We start from the raw sequence: 18,394 nt of genomic DNA on the forward strand, positions 1-18,394 counted from the left end.
GCAACCCGGAAAACTTAAGGAAATGAGTCCTTTAGGGCATTATTTCCACAACATTTGTCAATCCAAAATTTTATTCTAGAGCCTGCTCCCAACATCAGTTTGGTATGGCGAATAAAAACCCCCCAGCCTCATCTAATGTGCTTCCAGACTCTCACTCCATAAGCCCCACTCATCTCTCTAGTACACCAAACCCCCACAAACTACCATATTTGCAATCAACTACCGACTTCTATTCCATATTATATCTCCACAACCATTTCCCAAATAAAGCCCGATTGAAAATTCTCATATTTCTAATTCTCAACCCAGCAGAGGAGATTAGAGTGCATACTTGTCCCAACTGACTAGATGGAATTTGAATTCATCCCCCACACCACTCTACAAGAAATCATTGTGAAGTTTTCAATCCAGGCCGCCACACTAATTGGAATTGGGAAAAGAGACAAGAAATATGTTGGTAAGTTAAAGAGAGTACTCTTGATTAAGGTAATCCAGTCACCTTTCGACAAGTATAACTATTTCCACCCTGCCAATCTACATTCTATCTTCTCGATCACTATATCCCATATTGATATAGCCCTTGAGGCAGCCCCCAACGAAAATCCAAGGCATGGGAAGAGAGGAAACCTTGCATCCAAGCGTACTGGCCATTTGCCGAATGTTGCTAACACTACCAACTGGCACTAACTCTGATTTATCAAAATTCACTTTCCAACCTGATGCTGCTTCAAAACACAGTAGAAGTGCGTTCAGTGCATGGAACTGGTTTTGGTCTACCTCACAAAATATTGTGCGTCATCTGCAAACAATAAGTGAGAGATGTTAATAATACCCCCATTGGGGTCACCAACCGAGAAGCCTGGCACAAAGCCATTCATAACCAAAGCCGATATCATCCTGCTAAGTGCCTCCATAATAATGACGAAAAGGAGTGGGGACAACGGATCCCCTTGTCTTAGGCCTCATGAACTGCTTAAAAAATCAACCGGACTGCCATTAATCGAAACTGAAAATCTTGCCGTTGAAATGCACCATCTGATCCATGAACACCCTCTCTTCCCAAATCTGCACCTCCAATAAGTAAAGTAGAAAATCCCAATTTACACGATCATAGGTCTTCTCCATATCCAACTTACAAAGGATCCCTGTAGAAACAGATTTTAGTCAGCTATCCAAGCATTCATTGGCGATAAGAACTGAGTCCAGAATTTGCCTACCCCTTACAAATGCATTTTGTAATTTCATAATGATCTTCCCCAATACCTCCCCTAAGCGATTTGCAAGCACCTTGGAGATGATCTTGTACACTCCATTGACAATGCTAATGGGCCTATAATCATTTACCTCTGATGCCCCAATCTTCTTAGGAATCAATGCAATAAAAGTGGCATTTAGACTTTTCTCAAATTTTCCAGCAGAAAACAGCTCTTAGAACATCTTCATTAGATCCTCTTTCACTACCTTCCAACATGTTTGGAAGAATCCTATAGAAAAGCGGTCCGGACCTCGTGCTTTGTCTTTGACCATTCTTCTTACCACACCATAAACCTCCACCTCCTCAAAAGGCCTCTCCAACCAAGAGGCATTCTGCGGCTCAATAAAAGCTAGTCCATCATGCTTTGACCTCCACCCCTCTTGCTCTGTAAGCAAATGTTCAAAAAAATCAGCAACATGCTCACGAATCACGGGAGCCTCCATACGATCCGCACCATTGATATTTAGCATCAATGACATTAGTTCTCCTATGAGAGTTAGTTATATTCTATGAAAGAACTTCGTACTTCGGTCCCCTTCTTTCAACAACAATGCTCTTGATTTTTGGTGCCAAGAAATCTCCTCTAAAGAGATTACCTCTATAATTTTGAAACCAACTTGTCTTCCGAGATATCTCTTATGGTGAAAGAACCCTATCCTCGTGTATCCTCTCTAACTCCTATATCTCCTCCAACATGGTTTTCTTATGTTCCCCTATATTTCCAACGGATTGAGTATTCCAAAGCTTGAAATCATACTTTAAAGCTTTTAATTTTCCTGCAAGGATGAAATTGAGGGTGCCATGAATATAAGGACCACCATTGCCTTACCTTGTCCACAGAGCCTTCAGTTTCAACCACATATTTTCAAACTTAAAATACCGCCGCCCTCCTTGGATACCACCACAATTTAGCAAGATGGGGAAATGGTCCGAACAAATGCGATGCAAACTCTTTTGACAAAGATCCGGATAGTGCATTTCCCATTCCAGATAGACTAAAAATGTCTAATCGAGACCAAGTCTGAGTATTAGACCACGTGAAAGTACCCCCCCCCCCCAAAAAAAAATGAGAGGAAGGTCCACCATATTCAAGTCGAAAATATACTCCGAAAATTCTGTCATTGCTGGTCGCAGCATACTGTCTCCAAAACGTTTGCTTGGAACCTTATAACATCTAAATCACCACCTATGCACCATGGAAGGTCCCACAGCTATGTACACTAGCTAATTCTTCCCATAATAATCTTCTAGTACTGTCTAAGTTCAGCCCATAGAAACCTGTGAAATTGGAAGGAAAAAACTGAATATTCCACTTGCCTTTGAAAAAGATTACATTCCCTTCAAATAGATGATAATTCTCATCTAATTAATCGGGATATTTACAACTTATTGAAAATAGAATCAATCCTATTTAAGACAGAAAACGGTAAAATAGGAAAATACTAACTAAAGGATCGGGTAACATGCTACCTATATCCCCTAAAATCGTGGAGCCAAAATGGCTAACAAATTGATTTGTTAGCTGTAAATCTCCTAAAGATCAGCCCCTAATAAAGGCTAACAGATATCCAATTAATTCTACAATACTTGCAAAAGCTCACAAGAAATTATCTTCCACACTCTTAAAGGAACATGCCACTGTATACTCCCCTATGAAGTCCTCCATTTTCTCCACCACCCTTCTATCCCAAATTACTAATACTCCTCCCGAAGCCCCATTGGAGGCAAGAGACACCCAATCCACATATGGACAGCTCCAAATACTTCTCATAATTCTTCTTGGAATAGATTTCAGCTTGGTTTCTTGTAAGCATATTACGTCCACCTTCCACTCACGAAACAAATTTCTTATAGGAAGATGCTTGTTGGCCTCGTTAAGCCTGCAAACATTCCAAGACACAATTTTGGGCTTCATATAGAAGATACTATCCCCTTCCCTTTGGATTTGTCTCGGCTTGAGCTACCCTCATAATTCAACGACCACGTAAGTCTCTTTAGCTCCTTCTGTTTCTTAGACCCAGATTTCTTAAGTTGAGTGTGACCCACCTCTATGGCAGTAAGTAAAGCCCTAAACTGTTCCTCAAAGGCCTCACACTTCATCCCCACACAATGTTGAATTTCTTTCACCTTAAGCAGAACCCAATCAGACACACTAGATTCGTTTGGTAATATGCAGCCTAGGGGTAAGGGCTCCCCCTCTCTAGTAACCCACTGCGAGTCCAACAACATCCCCATCACCTCCTCCACGAAGTTTCTACATTCCCACTCATAATAGCCTTGCATTAGAATAAGGCTATTAACATCTCCCTCGTCACTTCTAGAGAGGGGAAAAGCATCATCATGAGATTTCCTTGCTGCTCGTGTCTCGAAATGCTCCTCAAGCTATTGTAGAGCCTCCGCCGGAAGGGATAGAGCTTCCTTGCTGTTCATCGGGGGTGTCTGGCCACAATATGCCAGAGTCCCAACACACAGTGGTAAAGAAAAGTCTAGTTCTCTTTCGAGAACTACTGTCGCCAGTACCCTCTGGGTCTCCATCAAGGGTTCCTCGACTGGTTGTGGGGCCCCCGATGAGATAATTAAAAGAACGAAAGAGCAATATAGGCGATGTGTGGAACCAGTCTAACTCCACACATTTGGTCTATTGAGCCAAGCCTCACACCTAGGTGGAAACCTATTTTTTGAGATTTGACTGAGCCAAAACTAATATAATGGATCAGTATTGTCTAGACTTCGGTTCTACTTAGACAAGAAGAAACCGCTTTTAAATTAAGTTTTTTAGGTATGCACCCATCACATCGCTGGGTTAAGAAGGTACCACCCCAACACTAGTGAGAGTCATCTGGAAAACCCAAGACAAATTCAACAGCCAGCAACTGGAAAACTACATTGCATCACATGCTATAATGAAATAAACCTCATCTATCGACATTAAAAGCAAGATAGACATTGCATGTTGACAGCATGCTTGGTATGATACTTACCTCTTGATCATGGCAGATTTTGTCCTCAACATTACTCTGAGAAAGCAAGCTTTCCAAAATCTTTGCAAGCAACGGAGTGTATTTTGGATATTCACACTGCCAAAGAAAAGATGACACAAATGGGGTTTAGCGTCGAGTATAATTCGGCAGTCCGGGAGCTGGATAAATCGGTTTAACTGCAATTTAAGCTGATAAGAAATGGTGAATTCAATCATTAAACCATTATTCTAGCACCCCCCCCCCCCCCCCAATCATGTGTGAGCCCAAACTGGATAGCTGCTCGATGGTAGGGCCCAACACACGAGATTTTAACTTTTTAAGTGGGACGTAGAGTGGAGTTAGGGTTCAAACTTAAGATCACCTATTTAAAACCATGTCATATATCAATTATCCCAAAAAACTTATAAAAAAAAAAAACCATCCAAAAAACATGAGCTAAATAAAAATGATGAATGGAAGCACTTAACCATTAAAAAGTATACATATAGTTGCTGCTAATGTTGGCAAATCACCCCCATGGTCTGATTTACGAATATAAGTTTAGCTTACCTTAAGAGAGGAAGATAACTTTTTCCATTCCAAATGTTCATCATCATTGTCTTGCTTGAGGCTTGAAAGAACTTTAATCTTCGCATCTCGAACCTGATTGACACAAGTAACAACATTGTGTATCTGTAAAACTCAGGTAACAAAAACTGGAAACCTTTTTTTTTTTTAATCGGTAAACAAAATTTTATAGAGAATTAGAATAGGCAAGAGCCCAAGTATAAACAATAACAAAAATTGGAAACCTAACAATGTAACAAGTCAGAAAATTATTATTATTTTTGTTTTTGGATCAGTAACAAGCCAGAAAATTAAAATATTGCAAGAGAAGGCTATACACAAAATAACAGGATCATAGAGAAGTGAAAGAACTCAACAGAAATCTGCTCTCAGTTTCAAAAGTTAAAATATAACTGGCATGTGCAATTGCATGTGTAGAGAAAAACTCTAATACAAATAATAGCTATTCCTTATCCTAGTGACACTAAAAGAGGAAAAGATGAATCATCAATTGCTTCCCTATACAACATAATTGTTTGATGCGTACATTAAGAGAGAGCATTTAAGGGCACTATTTTTGGTTTTTAAGCCTTTCTATGAAAAGGGCAGTCTCCACGGTGACCAATATCGCCCCATTCATATATATCCTCCACATAAAAGGAGCCTACTCTTATCTTTCAATATAAATGACCGCATTTAAAGACACTATTTTTGCTTTTTGTGCCTTTCTATGAAAAAAGCAGTCTCCACAGTGTTGGGGTTGTCCCACATCGGTTGTGGAAGGGGCTGGAGGTCAGTTTATAAGTGTGAGGAAAAGCCTCATCCCTTGAGCTAGCTTTTGGCGTTGAGAGAGGCCCAAGACCACCCAACACACTGTGACCAGTATAGCACCATTCATATATATCAACCAGATAAAAGGAGACTACTCTTATCTTTCAATTTTGTTTTTTTTTTATAGGTTACTCTTATCTTTCTATGTTAATCGCCATGTGTTGAATTTACTTATAAAAAATGTCCACGTGTTGAACTCACCAGTGGAGACATAGTTAAATTCCGCTTAAAAAAAACAGTAATTGCACACAAGGCAAAATTAATTTTGTGAATAAGTACGTCTTTCTTGATAGGCAATGCAATTAAAGACAAAACAAGAATGAAAAACAGACAACTCCGGGTGAGATTCTATAACTAAAGAATGGAAGCACAAAATTATACCAGACAACATGATTTAATTATACAGAGTCCAAATTTGAGCCAATGCAATGGAAAATCAAATTTGAAAATATATCACATAAAGAGTCCAAATTTCAGGCATTTAATAAGGGGGCACATGCTCAAGAAATAATAATACTAGGAATAGTTTAGAACGTATTTCAATTTATGGTGTACAATATGATGCATAATCAACCTGAAAAACAAAAAAGGAACAATATATGATACACAACTTAACAATGATTTTCTTTACAAATACACACGATCTAACAACTATTAATTAGATATATGTGAAAAAGCAAACAATCACCATGAAGCTTTATCACACAAAAATATTTCACACATGTTCCTCACCTCTTCTTCCAAACGTTCCAAAACAGTCTTAGTGCAAGTTGATGAAGAACCTTTTCTCTTGTCCTCATCAAGCTGTTGAACGTATTTAATACAATGATAAACGGACATTATTTAGCGTATTTAATTATAATGCTAACATCAGATGTAACTGAAGCTCAGATCATAAGTATCACTAGAAACTTTACGACTTGGTCTTAGACCATTAAACGAGACGAGGAAAAGTATGTCACAGCATGTTCTACAACCTTATTTGGTGGCACTACATAAGAAAGCTGATATGATGCAGGGTTCTTTTGAGGATTTTTCTTCCCTTCTCGACCAGCAAATGAAAGCTTTCCATATGAGATTGCTCCTAGCAATACAGACCCTTGTGGACAACACTGCACAAATATTACAAGCACCATGAACACGTTCGGAACTTTTATGTAAGTGGAAAAGAAAATTGGAGAATGTAGCACCTTAGGGAGCTTGTCTTTGGATGGTGGACCCAAATAAATTGCTTCTTTTTTTCTAAGAAAGAATTCATTAAGTCAAAAAAAACTACTATCGAAAAATAATAACACAAGTATATCATGTGAATAAATCATTCGGCGGCATACCCTGGAACTAAAACTGAGGATTTAAAGCTACCATTTCCCATAACAGGGCCATCAGGCTGGGAGAAAAAGCTCAATCGGATGACATCCTGGATTAAAAAGAAACCACTGGAACAGTTAATAGATATTTAAAATGTGTACTCAGCATTGATGACTTCTTAAAGCCTTTGCAAAAAATATGTTTTAAAGAAACTGCCCCATATATTCTGATTATGTCAGTGCGCATATAAATTGCAATAAATTATCCTCTTTTGAACACTCAAGCACATATTTGGTACCTAAAATCACAGACAATTATTTTATATGCACCGTTAAATTCTGAACTGAAATGATACCTTAAAACTTCTAATATCGCAAACAAAGTTTTTTTATAGGTAACAGTTTCAATGTTTTACAAAATAATAAATCCCAGAGAAGACCTCATACAGCATAAATGTAGAAGCTATGCAAGAACTCAGGATAAATAGCAAGGATCTCCTTAAAAACTACTAACCACATTCAGTATAAATGATATCATACATGGGACAAATCCTAGTCAAAAGCAAAGTTTAAATACATTGTATGTGTACCTGTGTGATTTACATACATAGCAATATGGAGTATAATATACATAGAAACATAGAAGTAGATTTGATTAGGGTTAGGTGACAATAATAATAAGGTGATGAATACCCATATCCGCCAACCAAACTATGTATATATTTACAAAATAACAAACTAATTACTTTTCAAATACTTGAAAACCCAATTTCCCAACAGTTCCATCATAGCAGAGAGAAAGAGAGTAATTCAATGCGTAGAGGCAACAATAAACCCCCGATAATTAAGTAACCAGATACTCCCACCTTCTCTTCCAAATTTCTTTCGATGAACAATACCAATTGCTTCAATTTTTCCAGATACTGCATACTGTCATGCCTGGAATAAGATAATTGATATGAGAGAGGAGATTGGGGTGAAAACATCTTTTATTAAATAGTATTTAAAATCTTCAGTCTAATTCTAACTGTCACAACATTCAAGGATTACGCTGGTATACATTATCGAAGCGCTAGAAACAACACCAAGGTGTTCAAATTAAGATAATGTCACAGTTCAAACATTACCATTTTCAAGATGAAGAGTTATTTTGATACGTCACTACGATCGGAATACCAAATTAAGTAGCAAAATCAAGCCCAAATGGACACAAGTTTCACCAAAGAAGAACAGGAAGCAAACAGAAAAATAAAGCAAGTGCAACTTGGTGCCTGTTATGTACTGCCTTGGAGTGGCCCATACCTTAGATATAGTTGTAGATTATATTCTCCCCCAGGAAGTTTTGAAGCATTTGGATAGGCGTCACCCACTGCATATACACGCTGCAATTGGAAAGGGAAAAAAGAAAACTGAGCATGTCTACACTAATAGAAAGCAAACTAACACTAAAACAGAGATAAATAGGAAAAGAAAAGGCTGCCATATTTTTACGGGGTAAACTTCACCAATTGTAATGGCACGCAAATCTCAGAACATAGAATTGTTATGCAAATGCAGCACTATTATTTCAGCATACATTTCTTGTTTCAAAAAATTTACATTCAAGAATGGTAATTCTACTTCCTAACCACAAACAACAAGCATGAAAAATCTCACTCTAGTGAAAGGTCAACGTACATTGTTTGTGTCAGAAATCATATAAAACTGAGACTCAAATTTTGTGTCATATATGCGGTTGTTTAGTAACGGTATTTGAGGTTTTACTTCAGCTGCATCTTCCAATTTGAACTTGTAACTGTGCAATAGAAGTAATGGATTAATATAAACTCTAAACACAGCCAAATGAAACATGAAATGAACAAAAATACACCATAACTCACATTAAAGTCAGTGTTAGAATCTGTTTGCCTGAGGGCAATTTGTCACGATCCGTTGCAAGAGTGCTAAGTTTAGACTCAATAGGACGATATGGAGTTCTTATCTGAAGGAGAGAAAGAAAGGTAGAAGACATTTCAATACAGTCGACAGATTTCTTTTAAAAAATAATAATAATACTAATAACAGAGTAATTAGCAAAAGGCATATAAATTTATAAACCCATCATCTGCAAGATGGGACCGACTTAACCTTGTTTAGAAGAGCAGCAGGTGACAGTTTCTCAGCGGCCAGTATAGCTTCAGCATCAATTCTGGTAGGTGCTTCACTGCCATCAAGTACTACTTCCTCTTTATTGATGTTTATCCCATGAAACACGACCTAGGAAACAACATAAAATTCACGTGTTGGGACTCCAGAAGAATTATCCTGCTCTTGAAGAAATCACAATAGACATGATAACTCTAAATTCACGGGAATAACTGCATGCCATAAAAAGTATTTTCATTCACAACATAATCTGTAGCTTAGAAAAATCATCCGCAATAATATTTTTTTATAAAAAGAAGCGCATATCAGAGAGCCATAAATACAATGTGTAAAACAGCGTTCCCTAGGAAGAGAGCCACAAAAACAAAACAAAAAAGGCAAAAGGTATCAAAGAAGAGAAAAATGGCGGCATCGACAGAACACTTTAAACCAAATTCACAATGTATCCAACAATTAGATAAAAGCCTGCTACCTCAAATTCAACAACAGTGATTTCATGACTTCCTATGCCACTTGACCAAAACTGAGCTATAGCTAATTCCATTGTCTGACCACCCACAACAGCAAAGGCAAAGCTTTTGGCAGCAGGAGAAGAAAAAGTTACGACGCTCTCCCACTTTTTAGGCCTTTGTAAGGGACAAATCTGAAAACTCCAAAATGTTAAAGCAGGTCCAGAAAGTCTGATATAATTTATCATTAGAACATGTACCTGAACAGCGTCAACAAAGAATCTTCGTGTTGTATCAAATCCTGATGTTTGTATTGTGGCTTCAGCCCAACTAGCACCAAGTGGCACTTCTATATATTTCCTCTCTATTTGGCCTAATAATGCAGTACATCCATCAAAGAGAAGAAGGAATTAGTTCCAGTCATTAAGGCAAACCAGGCCCTAGATGAAGGACCACATGTCAAATTTGCCACCCTTTTAAGCAAACCAATTCAAGACTATCAAATCAACAATAACAATATTGGTAATAAGGAACAGGAGAAAAGGCCAGTTGACACTACACCTGGCTGAAATGGCATCCTTGAAAATGAAACAACAGGTGGCCGATTCACTACAGCCATAGGCTTTGTGATAGTAACCGGGATTCTGAACAGAGGACCACGACAGGGTGCTTTGCAATCAACCCCATACAGTTCAAAGTAGTGAAGACCCTCACTAAGATTGGTTGGATCCACAACTATACTGAAAAGAAGATAAGATTAAACTGTGATTTATTACAAAAAAAAAAAAAATGGGAAGAACTTGTAATTAACTGGTAGAAGCAATTATAAGTCAGCATTAAAAACCGAAGTTACAGCAAACTAGAAAGGATAATTTTTTTTATATTGCAAGATAACACAACAATATCCATAAAGGTAGCAAACCAGCTAAATAGGTAATCAATAAAGATGCTTGGCCAAGGTCCCCTAAAAAATAAAGCCCCCTAAGAAAGTTTTTTTTAAGCAATGCTATATAATCTTTTTTATATGTAAAAGCAATGATATAATAGCCTGTGTCCAAGTATTCAATTACTTTACAAAGAAGAAAGGAAGTCCCGTGTGTATTTTCTCTTTGTAAGAATATTTTCACCAATTTAATGCAATAGAATCATATAAACCAAATCCCAAAAAGTACCGAAATGCCACAATTAATCAAATATCTTTCTCTATTTGAACCTAAACATCAGGAGCATTAATTCGTTATCATGATTTTTCAGCACTTTCCTCCTATTTTAATTCATGAGTCTTACTTTATCGGTCTATCACCACGCACTAAACTATTGTGATGAAGGTCCTTAATATCTATGGGCCCTGCGTTCTTCCCAAAAAAAATTAAAATAAATAAACAATACCATCTCAACAAGCAGGCACACCACCTACAAGTTACCCATCCACATACATACACCCGTGAATGCTTATATAGTAGTATGTCTACATGTTCACAACAATTGATACTGAGGCATTCGTCCCATTGGAAAGATTTAACAAAAGAAAAGAGAAATTGAATGCTAGAAATAAATAATACGTACAATTTAACAAATTTGTGGATGCTTAGAAAAGAAAACAAAAGGTGAAGTATATGCTAACTAACTTGAAGCTACGCCCATTGTAAGTAAGAAGGAGATACTCAGGAGCCCTCACAACTGCCTTTTCACTGGAATGCAACTCAATACACTCCTCAAAAGGAACCAATTCTTCTAAATTACTTGCATCTTCATGAAATTTCGGCTCAATTTGCACTGTCCACTGTAAAGGATGATACTCAGGTGGTTGTATTAGAAAAAAATGAACAGGGGAAAAAGAACATTTCTTCACAAAAAATATATCCTAAATATATTCTACCTAAGAATAAAACAGTAAGTACATGAACATATTTTACAAAACAGAAGGAAAGAAATATCATATATATTTTTTTGATAAGTGAAGAAGGAAAGAAATATCATATATACTCGGTGATACATATTACAAAGCACGATGTAATGAAAACAAATTTGATACAGCATAAAATGATAAGTACAATTCACAGTTACTTCATGATGAGAATAGGTTTCTTGTGTGTGTGAGAGAGAGAGCGTAAGAGAGAAATTTCTGTAAATAACCAATGATTACAACAAGAGGCTCAGGAGTACTCCAAAAAAATCAAGAGAAACCACACCACAATTAATCAAAATAATATTTCAAAATGTCTCATATTTTTACTAAAATACCTTTTTCCCTTAAATAAAAAGAAGAAATATAAGTCACGTCTTAGCCCAGAATACAACACTAAAATATTTAATGTCCCAGTCATACTGATTGCTCCAGCAATTTCACGCTCGGAACAAGGAACAAGTTGGTAGCCTATGTGTCATGGCTCAAGAATTAGTACAAGCTGCTGTCAAGCAGCCATGAATGAGTTGGATGAGTTGCAGTGGAATGATGGTTTGTTGTTGAAGTGTAGTTGTTGTCGTTTACTTTGGTAGAAAAGCTGTAAGTCGTGTAGTGGTAGAACGGCATCGTGTGTGTTAGTAGAAGGGTGTTATTGTGTCGGTGGGATGCTGTCGTTTTAATTGGGAATAATTGTAGAAGATCATACAATGTCGTTTGTACATAAGGGATGTATAAAACAGATGAAATCTGGAGGGAAAAGGAAACGGAAATTTGATATTCATCTTCGGTTTCTCTCTCTCTCTCTCTCTCTACTTCTTCGAGATTGACTATCTCGAATAAGTCATTGAAGGGGTCCATTACACTATGGATTGCAGCAAGAGTCCACTTCAAGATGCCTAAGAAGTTCTTTTTTTTTAAGAAATTTTTATTACCATGAATAGGAAAGCCCAAGTACACAGGACATATACAAAGGAAATACCTACTTCACACTAGAAACAAAAAGAGGCTAAAGCAAATCCCGAAAATTACCAACATTCAATACAAAAGCCTTAGCCCACAAACACAAAGTACTAAAGAAGAAATCTCTAAGTTCTCCCAATGAGCGTTCTTTGTCTTCGAAGCATATCCCATTCTTTCCAACCAAAGACACCACACCAAGCACAAAGGAATCATCTTCCATATGGCAGCATCACGTTTTCTTCCTTCAAAACCATTCCAACATGCAAGAAGATCCACCACTTCCTTAGGCATCACCCAATCAATACCCATCTGACCAAAAATCTCATTCCACAAAGACTTGGCCACCTCAAAATGAAGAAAAAGATGATTTATAGATTCCTCATCTTTCTTGCACATGAAGTACCAATCAACTACACACATACCATGCTTTCTTAAATTATCCGTGGTCAGAATTTTACCAAGAGATACCAACCAACAGAAAAACGCCACCTTCGTAGGTGCCTTCACTCTCTAGATGCTTTTTCCAAGGGTACTCAAAGCCAAAATGACAGGTTAACACCTTATAAAATGAACTAACCGAAAACCTGAAATTTCCTGCATGATCCCACAGCAATCTATCCTAAGAAGTTCTAGTAAACATAAACTATATATTATTTAGACTGATTAATATGCCCTGTCCATGAGAAAGAATTCAATGTTGTGTTGTCCACTTAACAAGACAAGCTTAAAAAAAAATATGAAAATCGATTGGTATATAATTGTTACGCATATGATTTCTCAATAGCCTATGGTTATGCCCGCAATATAATCTTCAAGTTTAATATCGAGAATATTAAACCATAAGCTAATTCTTGTTTTGACCTTCCAAAACAGCATTCTAGTAACTTCGTTTTCATCCAGCGTTCTTACCCACCAGTGAGCCGGCACATAATCTCCCCCTAACTCATACCAAACCCTTTTTTTTTATATAAGTAAACAATTTTATTAATCAATGAATAGGCATAGCCAAATACATTACAAAGGTATGCCACAACTATGTAGGCGCAATAGAGACAAGAAAAGCATGTAAATCCAGGCCATTAAAGTCAACAGCAATGGCCCAAGTACATAGAGTTCTAATAAAAAAAGCTTTTAGATCCTCCATCGATCTCTCCTTATCTTCAAACGTTCGATCATTGTGCTCCTACCACAAACACCACATGATGCATATAGGGACCATCTTCCACATAGCTTTAATCTGCTAAATGCCTCTTAGATTTGTCCAGCTAGCCAGAACTGCCACCACTGTCGCAGGCATAACCCAGGCCAAGTCCAATCTGCTAAATACCTCATCCCATAACACTCCAGCTGTCTCACAATGTAGTAGGAGATGGTCCCCAGACTCGTCCCCATTTTTACACATGCAACACGAATCTGCGATGAACACCCTGCGTTTCCTCAAATTATCGATTGTGAAGATCTTACCCAAGGAAGTTGTCCACACGAAAAATGTTGCTTTGGGAGGCACCTTACGTCTCCAAAGCCTTCTCCACAGAAACTGAATATTCGGCTCTTGTGTTAGAGACTTGTAGAAAGAGCGAACCAAGAATGAACCTTTACCTGCGGGTATCCACCATAACATATCTTCTCGCTGGTTACTCGGTTTTATGGAGTACAAAAGGCTGAAAAAGTCTTCAAAGCTGCTCATTTCCCAATCTTGTGCCACCTTACTAAAATTGATATTCCTTTGGATTTGCTCCCCCGATATCACCATGACTTCAGCCACTGAAAGTTCTTTGGCACTTGCAACCCAGAAAAGTGAAAGAAATAAATCCTTTAAAGCACTGTTACCACACCAAATATCACTCTAAAATTTAATCCTAGAACCCTCACCCAAAAGAAATCTTGTGTGTCAAGTAAAGACCCCCATCCTCTTCTTATGTGTTTCCACAATCTCACTCCATAAGCCCCTCACTTCTTTTGTACACCAGCCCCCCCATAGCCTCCATACTTTCTCTCAATCACCAACTTCCATAGGGCTTTCAATTCCTTATTGTATCTCCACATCCATTTTCCAAGTAACACCCAATTAAAAATTATCATATTTTTAATACCCAAACCACCACTGGAGATAGGGCAACATACATTCTCCCAATTGACTAGATGGAATTTGAACTCCTCGCCCACTCCACTCCACTCCACAAGAAATCACGTTGAAATTTCTCAATTCGGATAGTCACACTTGTTGGGATAGGGAATAGAGACAGAAAGTAAGTTGGTAAATTAGATAATGTACTCTTGATCAAGGTAATCCTACCACCTTTCAATAGGTACATTCTCTTCCATCCTGCCAGTCTCCACTCCACTTTCTCAATCACCATGTCCCATAATAAAGAAGCTCTCAAGGCAGCCCCTAATGGGAGTCCAAGGTAAGTCATAGGAAGAGAGGCAATCTTACACCCCAACGTGCTAGCCAGCTATCTTTATATTATGAACACCTCCAATTGGCACCATCTCTAATTTGTCAAAGTTTACTTTCAAACCGGACCCCTGCTTTAAAACAAAGGAAAGGAGCCTTCAGTGCTCGAACCTGGTTATGATTTGACTCACAACAAATAAGTGTCATCTGCAAACAACAAATGAGAAAATATTAATAATTCCCCTATCTGGGGCTCTAATCGAGAAGCCAGCCACAAAACCATCATTAACCAGTGTCGAGGTCATTCTGCTTAGTGCCTCCATCACAATAACAAAGAGCAGTGGAGACAACAGGTCTCCTTGTCTTAAACCTCGTGTGCTATTAAAAAAACCAGTTGGGCTTCCAATTATCAAAACTGAGAATTTCACCTTTGATATGCACCAGCAGATCCACGACCGCCACATCTTCCCAAAACCACACCTCCCAAGAAGGTAAAGTAGAAAATCCCAGTTAATGTGGTTGTACGCCTTCTCCATGTCTAGCTTGCAAATGATCCCTACAGTGCCAGCTTTCAATCTACTGTCAAGACATTCATTGGCAATAAGAACTGTGTCTAAAATATGTCTACCCTTTACAAATACATTTTGGGGTTTTGTAATTATCTTCCCCAATACCTCACCTAGACGATTCGCAAGCACCTTGAAAATTATCTTGTATGCCCAATTTACTAAGCTAATGGGCCAGAACTCCCTAATCTCCTCTTCCCCAACCTTCTTCGGTATCAATGCAAGAAAAGTGGCATTAAGGCTTTTCTCAAATTTTCCAGCCAAGAATAGCTCCTGAAACACCCTCATAAGATCATCATTTAACACATCGCAACATGTTTGAAAGAAGCCCATAAAAAAGCCGTCAGGACTCGGTGCCTTATCTTTGACCATTTTCCTCACCACTTCGTGAACCTCTGCCTCCTCAAAAAGGCTCTCCAACCAACAAACATCATGCAGCCCAATGGACTCAAAACCAAGCCCATCAAGCGTAGGCTGCCATCCCACCTGCTCGGTAAGTAATTGCTCAAAAAAATCAACTACATGATTATGAATCACCTGATCTTCCTTACAATCAACACCATCAATTTTCAGCATCTCAATGTTGTTGGTTCCTATGAGAGTTACCTATTCTGTGGAAGAACTTCGTGCTTCAATCTCCTTCCTTTAACCACAATACTCCTGATTTTTCATGCCAAGAAGTCTCTTCTAATAAAATAATTCTCTCAAGATCTGCGACCAACACTGTCTTCCGAGTTAATTCTTCCTGAATGAGAGTCTAATCCTCTTGTATCCTCTCTAACTCCTAGATCTTCATCACCTTACTTTTCTTGTGTTTCCCTATATCACTAAAAGATTGAGTGTTACAAAGCTTTAAATCTTTTTTTAGACCTTTCAGCTTATCGGCAAAGATGAAGCTAGGGGTACTCTATATATAATATGAGGACCACCATTGTCTGACCTTGTCCACAAAGCCTTTCAATTTCAGCCACATATTTTCAAATTTAAAGTACCAACGCCTTCTTTGGAGACCACCACAATCCAGCATGATCGACCAATAATCCGAACAAAAACGAGACATTCACTTTTGACATACATCTGGAAAACGACTTTCCCATTATGGTGATATTAAGAATCTATACAGTCGAAACCACGTCTGATTATTAGACCACGTCAAAGAACCTCCCACTAGAGGCAGATCCAAAATAAAAATGCACTCCGAGAATTCTGTCATTGCTAGCGCAATCTTCAATTTCCGGAGCACTCACTAGGAAATCTTATGACATTAAAAACCCACCAATGCACCATGGAAAGTCCCACCAGCTATGAACTCCAGGTAATTCTTCCCACAATAGTCTTCTGTTGTTGTCTAAGTTTGGTCCATAGACACCTGCAAAAGCCCACAAAAAGTTATCTGTCACACTCTTAAAGGAACATGCCATCGTGAACACCCGTACGAATTCCTCCCTTTTCTCCACCACCCATCTATCCCACATCACCAATACACCTCCTGACACCCCATTAGATACCAAAGACACCCAATCCACATGTACACAACTCAATAAACTTCGCACAATTTTTCTAGTAATTAATTTCATCTAAGTCTCCTGTAAACATACAATGTCCGCCTTCCACTCACGAAGCAAGTTTCTTATTTGGCAACGCTTTTCGGCCTCATTGAGCCCGCGGACATTCCACGACACAATTTTGGGTTTCATTGGGGGGAGGCTAGCCCCTTCCCTTTTGATCTATCCCTACTAGAACTGCTCCCATAATTCCGCGACCATGTTAACCTCTTAAGCTCCAACTGATTTTTTTAGCCAGCATTCCTATGTTGTTGGTGCCCCACTTCAATGGCGGTAAGCAAAGCCATAAACAGTTCCTTGAAGCCTTCACACTCCATCCCCACACATTGTTGTATTTCCTTCACCTTATAAAATACCCAGTCTGAAACACTAGATTGATCCGGTAACAAATAATTTAGAGGGATAGGCTCACCCACTCTGAATTCCAATGACAGACCCTGTGTCTCTTCCACAAAAAAATTTCCACCCTCCCCAACAAACCCACTGTGCACCTAGATGAGTCTTTGAGAATTCTCTTCTTCCGAAAATGAAATTTCTTCACTACCAAATTGGGAAAGGTCATTTGAACACACCTCCCGATTTTCCTCTAAGTGTTCGTCCAACGCATAATCATCAAGGAGTTGTTTTTGGGGGTTCGTCGGAATATACCCTTCTCTCCCACTAGATGCTTCACCGCCATTTTCTAGACACACGGCGTGTACTGACCACCAATTAACCGTTCAACCAACATCGTCGGCGTCTTCTGTGTCCCTATTGATGAACCCTCAGACAGCCGCGCGCTTCACGACACATTTTCCAGTGGAAGAGTAAGGCTTCCGCGGTTGGAGGGAGCCCATTTGCATTCTCTCCACAAGGGCTGGGTCTCGTGACTTCTTCCATCATACTGCCCCATGGGCTGAGGCCCAACCCGTCGACCCACTTGACTTCTCTCCATGGGCGGAATCTCATTATTTCTCCACATAGGCCTAGCTCCCTTACTAGTTCAAGCATCACCCCCCTTACTAGGCCTAACAATATTCGAGCTCATCCCTATACTCTAGCTCTGCTGCTTATTTGTGGCCTTGATGGGCCTCCGTTCACCGAAGCCCACCCCAGTCCCTTTACTTGCCTGGTCCCTGTCTCTTTCCTTATTACCATCAGCAAACCTCAACACTTTTTCCACCTCATCCTGCAACTTCCACAATTGTGTCTGCATCTCCACCAACGTGTTGCGCACATCAACCTCCTCCAAGCCAACAACCTCCCTGCCAACGCCCCCTTCTATAGAGCAAAACGAGGGGCTCTATGCATATTTTCAACAGTGTACCCATTTTTAGACCTACCATCGCCATCCCCTACTCGCGGTTCACGGTGATTCCCCCGTTGGCGTGAGCACCTCCTTATAGGACCGTGTATTCGGTTGAAGCCCCACCATTGGCCTCAACTATGCTCCTCCATGAGAACCACCCATGCTTCTCCCTTCTTGCATACACTCCCTCAGTGCCT

At 38.9% G+C, this 18,394-nt stretch overlaps 1 protein-coding gene across 1 annotated transcript in view; it reads right to left on the reverse strand.

The window, feature by feature from the left end:
• LOC121248460 (tripeptidyl-peptidase 2-like) overlaps window positions 1–18,394 on the reverse strand; it is a 34,774-nt gene that overhangs the window by 5,665 nt on the left and 10,715 nt on the right. Inside the window, exons 16-30 of the mRNA XM_041146934.1 lie at window positions 11,143–11,297; window positions 10,076–10,254; window positions 9,775–9,887; window positions 9,538–9,708; window positions 9,048–9,176; window positions 8,801–8,901; window positions 8,598–8,715; window positions 8,223–8,302; window positions 7,787–7,859; window positions 6,945–7,030; window positions 6,804–6,855; window positions 6,591–6,725; window positions 6,346–6,417; window positions 4,786–4,878; window positions 4,237–4,332 (exon numbers count right to left, since the gene is read on the reverse strand). Coding sequence (XP_041002868.1) covers window positions 4,237–4,332; window positions 4,786–4,878; window positions 6,346–6,417; window positions 6,591–6,725; window positions 6,804–6,855; window positions 6,945–7,030; window positions 7,787–7,859; window positions 8,223–8,302; window positions 8,598–8,715; window positions 8,801–8,901; window positions 9,048–9,176; window positions 9,538–9,708; window positions 9,775–9,887; window positions 10,076–10,254; window positions 11,143–11,297 — 1,653 coding nt within the window. The remainder of the gene's footprint in view (window positions 1–4,236; window positions 4,333–4,785; window positions 4,879–6,345; window positions 6,418–6,590; window positions 6,726–6,803; window positions 6,856–6,944; window positions 7,031–7,786; window positions 7,860–8,222; window positions 8,303–8,597; window positions 8,716–8,800; window positions 8,902–9,047; window positions 9,177–9,537; window positions 9,709–9,774; window positions 9,888–10,075; window positions 10,255–11,142; window positions 11,298–18,394) is intronic.

Source organism: Juglans microcarpa x Juglans regia, chromosome 2D (genome assembly GCF_004785595.1).
Source record: "Juglans microcarpa x Juglans regia isolate MS1-56 chromosome 2D, Jm3101_v1.0, whole genome shotgun sequence".
Classification (NCBI taxonomy): Eukaryota; Viridiplantae; Streptophyta; class Magnoliopsida; order Fagales; family Juglandaceae; genus Juglans; species Juglans microcarpa x Juglans regia.